The sequence below is a fragment of the Xiphias gladius genome, chromosome 21 (assembly GCF_016859285.1).
Source record: "Xiphias gladius isolate SHS-SW01 ecotype Sanya breed wild chromosome 21, ASM1685928v1, whole genome shotgun sequence".
NCBI classification, from domain to species: domain Eukaryota; kingdom Metazoa; phylum Chordata; class Actinopteri; order Istiophoriformes; family Xiphiidae; genus Xiphias; species Xiphias gladius.
The window spans coordinates 5,301,311-5,311,137 of NC_053420.1; the positions used below are offsets into that span (position 1 = coordinate 5,301,311).

Sequence of the window (9,827 nt, forward strand, 5' to 3'; positions counted from 1 at the left end):
TTTTTTTTTACGCCATTTCAGAATTACCTCCTTAAGGCTTTTATTTTATTTTCTAGTTTCTAGTTTCCTGTTGACGCTGCCATGTGTCTGTGGACGGCGGAGGTATGTTATGTGTCGTAGACGCGGCGGTCCGGCGGGGCGGAGCCACGGGGACCGGAGTAGATGAGTTTGCCCGAACGGGAAGAACCTACCGCGACTCTGCTGAACTTTTACTGCGACTTTACTGGTACACGAAAGAAATCCCCGAGCGCACGTTTTAGCCATTTAAACAAAACTTTTAACAGACAATGAAGACAGGAGGTGTGAAATGCGAAGGTGGTAGCCAATAGACGCGCGAACTAACGGTGTACATAGTTTGTGGTGTACAAAAATGTAAAATGCAAAGAGGGGGGGGCAAAAAGAGGGAAGAGCTCGGTTATTTTAGAACATTGGTTCCAAACAGCCAGGACAAGAACAGCAAAAGGCCCACGAAACATCCACCGCAACTAAACAATGTCATTTGGCATTTTAAAAAACGTTTTGGTTTTTTTTGGTTTTTTAAAAATGAATAGTATGTGTGTAACTTTACACCCTGTTTTTCCCTGTTTTCCCCAAATTTTCTCCCGATTACGAGCCAAACCAGGCCACCGGTCCGCAGGCAGGCGGGCAGGCGGGCAGGCAGGCCGCCACCACCCTCTCTCGGTGGTCGGCAGGAGCCGTTAGCGCCGCCTCCCCCCGGGGCCCCGTGCGGGCCCACGTTGTGCCGCGGAGGATGTGGCTCACGCGACGCGTGCTCCGACCGCGACGGCGATCGGAAGCGTCCGAGCCCGGTGCATTAACAGGTAAGGAATGGCAGGAATATGGTTGAACAGTTGTAATAATGTAAACATTTTTCCTCACAGGAGTAAAGTTATGATTGTTGACAAATACTGTGCATTACTGAACACTTTATAACTTTATGAAAACATCCTCCGATCTACATAACCACATGGGTTCTCCTGGTTCTCTGTCTTCGACCATAAAAAATGCACCGCTGCGCGCGAGCGGGTCTGTGACAGGACAACCGCCGTTACGCGCCCCGCTAACGATAACGCACCGTCGCAGCTCGGCTCCGCGGTATCACACACCGCGGGCCGTCCGCGTTTCGTGGCAACCCGGCAGACAACAAACACGCCGCGGCGCATTCAACCAGGCAACCCCGGATACACCGGGCTACAGGCTGAGTCACAGGAGCAGCATCCTTCCTATCGGCCTGGTTACCGTGGCAACCAGCATGCCACAGGAGTGTGTGTGTGTGTGTGTGTGTGTGTGTGTGTGTGTGTGTGTGTGTTGTTGTTGTTTTTTTTTTCTCTTTTGCTGAATCACGAGACAGCCACCATCTACCCACCAAACACCAGCGTGGTCTCCATGGAGACCATAGCATCAGTGTCAATGCAGAATAATACAACAATAATAAAACAATAAATCTTTATTTGTGTTCTTTCATAAGACTGGGATCTGGCCCAGTCAGTGATTTGATTACAAACAGTGTCTGTTGTATTTTGCATCTACGACAGATGAAATAATCACGCACTTTTTCGTCACACACACGGGAGACATGGCCGCCCTATTCCCCCCCCCTTACTGGGCCCTGGGGCAAAAACCTTTTCCTTGGGCCCCCACTGTACACGTCAGTCTCATTATCTCGCCAGGCGCCCAGAAACCGCCCAGTACTCTAGAGCCGAAACTGACCAGTTGATTAACCGACTGCTCGATTCACAGAGAATTAAATGGCAACCATTTTGATAATTGATGAATCATTTAAGTCTTTTTGAATCAGAAATGCCAGAATAAATGGAGTGGCACCAGCTTCCCATGCGTGAATACTCTCTAGTTTTCTTAGTTTTGTTTGATAGTAAACTCAGAGTCTTCTGGTTTTTGACTGTTGGTCAGACGTAAGAGCTGTTTGAATGTCTTAACTTTGGCTTCAGGGAATATCGCTGGGCCCTGTCCCCCCGTTTACTACCATTTATATACTGGACAACTGAAAAGTCTTTAGCCACAATGAAGAGTAAAGCAGTAGTTGCTCGCAGCCTTACAGTTTTCCTAATGTGGCATCGCACACCATTTCCTCAGGTTTTCTCTGCGTTGGTTACTTGACACAGAGAAAACCCTAAAAACTAGATTTTGGTCCCATCGCAGCTCATATTTGTGCTTAAGTTGTGCGAATTTCAACCAAATAACTGCTTTGGAAAAAAAAAAAAAAAAAATGCAGTTCATTTTTTAAAATGATCATAAGTTTTTATCTTAAAAGTTACCGGTAACCAAAGCTCTCAAATAAATGTAATCGAGTAAAAAGTGTTTGCCTCTGAAATGTAGTAGGGTGGAAGTATAAAGTAGCATAAAAAAAAAAAAAATCAAGTGAAGTACAAGTACATCAAAACTGTACTTTAGTAAAGTAAATATACTGCACCCAGAGCAGCGCTTTGTAATCAGAGCTCATTCAGGCAGGAATTCCATTTTCTTATTTTACTTTATCGTCTTCTTGATTTCACCTTATTGCCACAGTAGCACACGTGTCAGGCAGAGCGCTAACCCTCACTTTGCTAACGGGTTTTTCCTGTGGCCAGGGAGGTCGCGTGAAGCTGTGCATGCACCACATTAATGGGATGAACTGTTAGGGGACTTTAAAACTCAAAGGACTCATCCCATGAGATGAATTTGAACTTTTGATTTCTGGACCTTTTTCGAAACGACTGTCTCCGATCCTGTTTGACTGCGACTGGCTGTGTCTCATCTGGGTTTTCGTGTCTCCTCCTGTCGTCAAGTGTCTCTTCCAAAGCAGATCTTGAGCTCAGTGAGGTCACGTGATTGAATAAAGGTTTTGATAATCGTCATAAGGGGAGACCTGTAAGCACGAAAAGGTGGACACCCAACGCCCGAGGCCAACCCAGATGTAGTTGCTTTATTTCCACTAAAACAACAGTGACACCTGCTGACCGGAGGCAACAACTGACGTTGGAATAAGAGGAAAACACTGGCCTGGGTGTGTGTGGTGTCTCTATGATTTTAATATGATGATTTAAGATGTCCTTTGAATTATTATCATCTTTGAGTCGCAAACAATATTTTAATTTCCCTGAACTTTAACAATTTTCCCAATTTAAAAGTCTCCCAGAGGGCAAACATTTCCTGCCCTGGTGAATGGAACTGAGCAGCTTGGAGTTGTTAGATGCTGGACCATGTTTTTCAGTTTGACAAATGCCTTAATGAACCCAGAGTATATCGTGAATTAGTCTAAGACAGTCAAGTAAGGCCGGATCGGTCTGATCGGTCCCGGATTCATTCAGCGCCAGGACAACGAGCCCAAACACGCAGCCAGAGTCATAAAGAACCATCTTCAGAGACAAGAAGAACAAGGAGTCCTGAAACAGATGGTCTGGCCCCCAGCAGAGCCCTGATCTCAGCATCATGGAGTCAGTCTGGGATCACGCCAAGAGACCGGAGACACTGAGACAGACTAAAGTTCTCCAAGATGCTCGGAACAACCTACCGGCCAAGTATCTCGAAAAACTGTACCGAGGAGAACCGGTGCTGTTTTAAAGGGCAAAAGGTTGGTCACAGCAAATATGGATTTGATTTAGGTTTTTTTCTGTTTATTGCACTTTGTGTTAACTTAATTGATAAAAACTATTTGCGGCGTTATTTTTGAAAGCATCCTGACTTTAGTTCAGAAGCGGGAAAAGGTGGCACAGCGTCCTGAGGAGCTTCATATTTTATGAATATTTAGCTTATGTACAACCAAGGCAGTGACCTGATTCAGCGCGGGTCTGCGGGAGACCACTGCAAAAGGTGTGAGTACGTTCAAATAGCCGCAAGGGACAAGAACATGGGACAACAAAGTACAATCTAGTATAGAGAATAGAAAATCTTACTGTGTCAGGCATCGGATCGTTGACGGAACCTGTTCCTCAGTCTGTGGATTACTACAGAAAGTAGTACATGTATAATAAAAACCCATTTTCTAAGTACATTAAATACTATTGGTGATATGTAGGGTTTTGTTTTGTTTTTTTATTGGGGAGGAGACGTGGACACTTTCGAAGGGGTTTTGAGTTTATTTGAATTCCAAAATCCATTCAGTTCACATTTAATTACACTTTGAAAAAACCCCACTTTTTTTTTTTGGATGTATGGACTCCTAAGAAAGATGGTCCCTCACACACTCTGGTGTTTTAGAATCTGAGCCCAGCATTGGCAAAGCCTTTGAGCCACCTCCTAGATTCTCCCACAAGAGGGAGTCTAGCATAAGAGACTATCTAGTTAAACGTGATGCGTCATTAACAGCTACACTTTTTTTTTTTTTCTCTTGGCCAACACACCCAGTCATTTTCTGATCAGATCATAAGTTCAGTTGTCCCCCAACCGGCAGGAACATTTTTGTTAAAGGCAGAACAACCACTTTTCTTTCAGCCCTCTCATCAAATCTGTTTCCAGCCTTGACAACTGTGCGTCTACTTTGTAACATACCATCGTCATTTTGTTGATTTTTCTTTTTTTCTTTCTAATCAAAGTTTCTTAGATGTTTTAGAAAGCGAGATGAATCACTGAATGGAATCCGGGGTTTTTTGCAGAGAAGTATTTTTATGACAATGTGGCTGATTTATCGTACGTGAGTGGGCCTGTGTCGTGAGCTGCCACAGACAATTTCCTTGCATAAATGAAGCTGCATTGAATTAAAATTAAATAATATCATTAACAACTTTGAATTTGCTTCTTTTTAACGTGATTGGTTCGGAGTAAAATGTCTTGACAACGGATTGCCACGAAACCTGTCATAGATATTCATGCTCACCACAAGGCGAACGGCAGTAACATTGGTGATCCTTTACCTTTTCATCTGGTGCCACCAGCAGGTCAAAGAGACTAATGCAGAACGTCCTCTTTCATGGATGCATTGTAAATTTGTAAAGATTGACAATTAGTGCAGCAAATAAAATTTCACAAAAGCATGAATTTAAGTGCAGTCTAATGCACACCAGCTTTCAAAACTTTGTTGTTTATTTTTCTTTTGAGGTAAGTACACCTCCATTATTACCTTTGAACACTGCTTGGGCAACGAGATGCACATCTATTAGGACATGTTCCTACAAGCAGTGACAAAAATTGTTTTGCACTGATTGGGGTCATGAACTGCATGTCAGTGCAAAATTCCCAACGCCAGGAGCACTGACACACAAAGAGGCAGATTAGGGAGCAGTTTAAGAAGCTCCGCCAGTTCCTACAAGAGGAAGAGGAGGCCAGGATCGCTGCTCTGAGGGAGGAAGAGGAGCTGAAGAGTCAGATGATGAAGGAGGAGATTGAGGCTCTGAGCAGAGAGATAGCAGCTCTTTCAGACACAACAAGAGCCACAGAGGAGGAGCTGAGAGCTGACGACGTCTCATTCCTGCAGAACTACAAGGCTGCAGTGGAAAGAGCCCAGCAGCGCCCCCTGCTGGATGATCCACAGCTGGTCTCGGGAGCTCTGATAGACGTGGCCAAAGATCTGGGCAACCTGACCTTCAACATCTGGAACAAGATGAAGGAGAGGGTCTCCAACACTCCTGTGATTCTGGATCCAAACTCTGCTCATCCAGAACTCATCCTGTCTGATGACCTGACCAGTGTGAGTCATGAACAGATACAAATCCAGAGAAGTTCGATTCCTCTCAATCTGTTCTGGGATCTGAGAGCTTTAAGTTCAGGAATTCACTGCTAGGGGACTGCGGTTGGAAGAAATACGGTCTGGTTCCTGAGTGTTGGAGCAGAGTCTGCTGAAATGAAGGGAAACATGCAGTCTGGATTGTGGAGAAAGGCGTTTTGTACAGGTAATTGTTCAGTGAGTTCCTCACCTGATCCACTCCATTGTTCTGTCGGTGAAGAAGAAGCTCCAGAGGACCAGGACAAAGGAAAACTGTCTCTCTCTCATCCTGATACTAACACACACATACACACCTTCACACACTCTTTTACTGAGAGACTGTTTCCATATAGAAACACTGGGAATGAATTCCTGTCGAAGAAGAAGAAGGAGAAGAGAGAGAACAAGAAGTTGAAGAAGAAAGAGAAGAAGAAGATCATTTTGCCCATTATGTACTTGTATTCTATAGTCTCTCAACTGGCCCGTACATCTGCCTGGGTCATAACGGAAAGATGTTTGCCGGTAGCTGAGAAGTGGGTGAGAGTCTGGAGCATAAGGACGTTTCACATCTCAAGCCCGTCCACCCCAGACGAATCCTTTCCGGTGTGGCAGCCGCAAAATATGGAGACTGTGTTGTTTTTGTCAGGCAACGGCCCTCAAAGCCAACGCGGTTTGCTTCCGCTTGTTGTCAGTACGAATAAACCCACGTGGAACCTACACGATCCTTTTCTACGTAAAGTAGTGAATTGCTGAAGCCCCGAAAAATAGGAGAAAGAAACCACCACGATGATGATGAAGAGGATGATGGTATTCATTCATTCCCTTTGGTGTCTTTTAAACAGTAGAGTCATTCTGATGCCACCTGTAGGTCATTTCAGGAGCCATTTTACTTACAAAGTTCCGATCACATTTTTATGGAGAATAAAAACTGTTCAATGTTAAATAAACATTTCCACACACAAAACTGTTGATTTCGAGAGTTGCTCTTCTTCTTATGTTTTATTATTATTATTACTGTCAATTGCCTTGTGAGCTTGGATCCCTGTTACAAGCCACCGAGCTATACACGTGTAGTTTCGTGTGTGTTATGACCAGCATCTCTGAGCCTTCACGCGCCACAAAACTGGGTCTCAACGGGGGTTGAGATCCGGCCCCTTTTTCCCCCAACATTAGAAGCCTTAATACACTGAATCCTGCTGCGTTATCAGGCTGGCGTGGTCACGTGATGTTGCATCTGTCCAGGTCTCCGGCCACACTCTGGGGGGGGTCGGCACGTGAACATTAAATAGCTGTGATGTCCTGCTGTGAACGGCTCCGTCTTCAGTGAGGAACGATTAACGATTCACCTGCAGCTGATAAACTCTGGTATGTAGTTTAACCTTCTGCATTTCTAAGTCATAAATAATTCCTTACTGAGCTGGCAACGGTTGTGGTTGTGGTAGGAAAAGTGGTTGAAAATTAACACGTAAACTCGCTTTTGACTTCTCGAGATGCAAGATTTTAAACCTGTTGGGACACAATAAGCTGACGTGTAAAAAACATAAAGAGGTTAACGTAATAACATGCTTGCTCTATACCCCAGTAGTAGCCAGCAGTTTTTCCCAATTTAATGAAATAACAGTGAACACGTTCCAAAAAAGAGAAACACAACACAACATGTCTGCTGAAAAACTCTTTTAATAGAAACCCCGAAACAGATATCGAAAATCTTAGATTTGACTTGTCAGTACAGAGGGAACGTCATTTAGATGTATAAATCACCCCATTCATACAAACAAGACAAAAACATCTACAACTAAGTTTTGTTTAAGAAAAAAAAAAAAAAATGGACAGGATTTTTACTTCATAACAGACGAGACATTCAGATGGAGGCGCTTTCCTTCTGCCGTGAAGCTAAATATAAAGTACTGCGGTGATAAGGTGCGTTAAGGCACTGCTGGCTCCTCTATATCACAGTTCACTGTTAGTATCGCCCATCGGGTCAAATCTAACCTTCACTAAATGGAGGCTAAAAAGTAAGATAATAAGATAATAAGTATGTTGGATGTTCATTTTAAAAACCGGGATTTTATTTTGAGCTCATCTCTTTAAAAGATAGAAACTACAGCTTTGACTGCGGTTGAACCGACACATTTAGCCAATTAATCAATTAATTAATGGGCTGGAAAATATTAATTGGTACAGTTTTTACATAAATGCGAAATATTGTCCGATCTGATGATAAAGTGAACATCCTTTGGTTCTGGGCTGTTGGTCGCACAAAAATAAACAATATGAAGATGTCAGCTTGTGTTCCGGCATCTCGCCACGGGCAAGTTTATCGTATAGAACGGACAGTTGAACGATTTATTGATAAAATCATCAGGAGGCTAATCAGTAACGGAAAAATTGTTAGTTGCAGCCTTATTTCTGTGTAGCATTTATACTGCACAGCGCTATAGTCGAACAGAGAATATAATATTGTATCTCTCACTTCTGTTTTTTTTTTTTTTTTAACCTTTAGTTTAAATTTTATTACCTTCTAGTGAAAACAACGTTTTTCAAATATGTTAGTATTTTATAGTCTGTCATAAATGATGATTTGAAATCAGAGCACAACTGACTGCAATGTGCAGATCCAGCCTGAATTTAATGTATAAGACTGCAGCAACAAAACTGCCAACACACGGAAGGACTGTGATATTCTATATCCTCTTATCGTCCCGGTCAAATCCCAGTAAAAGACTAAAACCAACAACAACTGGATTCTACAGACAGGTATTTATTGCTGTTAGTAGCAAAAGCCTGATATATCTTTCTCAACAAATGCACATTTCCTCCTGTTTGAGTGACATTTGCCAAAAACTACAGTGACCAGCCGTCTTAGGAAATGACTGATATTTGAGACTTGTTTTTAAAAGACTTACGTCTTCATTAGGAGCCAGTGGGCTTGAAGCTGAGCATCACAGACAGCGCATGGAAGTAATAAGAGTTGGACTCATGCACTGCTGTTTTTTTTCTTCTTCTTGGGATTCGCTGACAATAATAATAATTTATCAAGTCACATTTGAAATCAAACTGGGTCCATCAGCTCATCCCTTTAGGTTACATGTCCTGGGAACTGTAATTACAGTGTGTAAACCACTTGAACTTTTGTCCTTCACCTAATCGTTTTTTCAGCTATACCTTATTTTGGTAAGAATAAAAACAGCAGTGTTGTCCTCCTGGTTGAACTGCAGCCAACTTTTTCAGTTACATTTTTCAGAATTCTTTAAAAATTGTTAGAAATGGTTGTTAACCATTAAAAAGTTTCTTCAGTAACAGCAGTCTGAAGGTAAAACTATCTGCAAATGGAACTGGTTTGGGTGTTTATACCTACTGGGTTCAGTGTTTAGTATCCTGCTACATTAAACTAAGGAACGTCTTCAGAGTTTTGCCTGTTTGACTTCAAATTCTGGCAGCAATTAAGCTGCGACATACATAAAAGGCCGCACTGAACTTGAGCTTAAAAAAAATGTTTTATTATTTTTTTAATGCATACCAATTTTAATTTTAAAATTTTAGACTGAGGATCACAGATACAGCTCATCCTGCGGTGCAGCTGAGTATTTACAGTATGTGTCCAATCTAAAAGAAGAATTACATCCAACCTTACTTTCATTGGGACTAATATTCAGTTTCGGATATAACAACTGATGATTTCGCGTCAAATTCTGCATTTCCTAAACGTCCGTACAGGATCTTCAGAACTCAGAATCTTGAGACAGCAGGAGTAAAAAAAAAAAATTATACTGAAAAAAAAAAGAAGCAATTTACAGCTGAAATTCAAGTGGGAATAGCATCCACTAATACTACACCGATGCCGATAGGCTATCTGTCCATATATTATTGTTCACAGTGAAGCCAAATGATGTTTCAACAGCTGCAAATTAAAAATTTACCGTAATAATTAGAAAAAGAAAAAAAATTATATATATATATATATATATATATATATATATATATATATATATATATATATAATTTACCGTATTATTACGGTAAATTTTTAATATATATACACACACACACACACACACACACACACACACACACACACACACACACAGCTCTGGGAAAAATTAAGAGACCACTGCAAATTTTTCTGAAATCAGCATCTCTACATGTATGAGCCATTCCTTTCCAGCGCCTGTTGAATTCCAACACAGGC

General features: G+C 42.0%; 1 protein-coding gene across 1 annotated transcript in view; it reads left to right on the plus strand.

The window, feature by feature from the left end:
* LOC120807181 (E3 ubiquitin-protein ligase TRIM35-like) overlaps positions 1-5,716 on the plus strand; it is a 322,424-nt gene extending 316,708 nt beyond the window's left edge. The window contains 3 exon segments of the mRNA XM_040158917.1: positions 5,190-5,642; positions 5,645-5,694; positions 5,696-5,716. Of these exon segments, the coding sequence (XP_040014851.1) occupies positions 5,190-5,642; positions 5,645-5,694; positions 5,696-5,716 (524 nt within the window).
* The last annotated feature ends 4,111 nt before the right edge of the window (positions 5,717-9,827 follow it).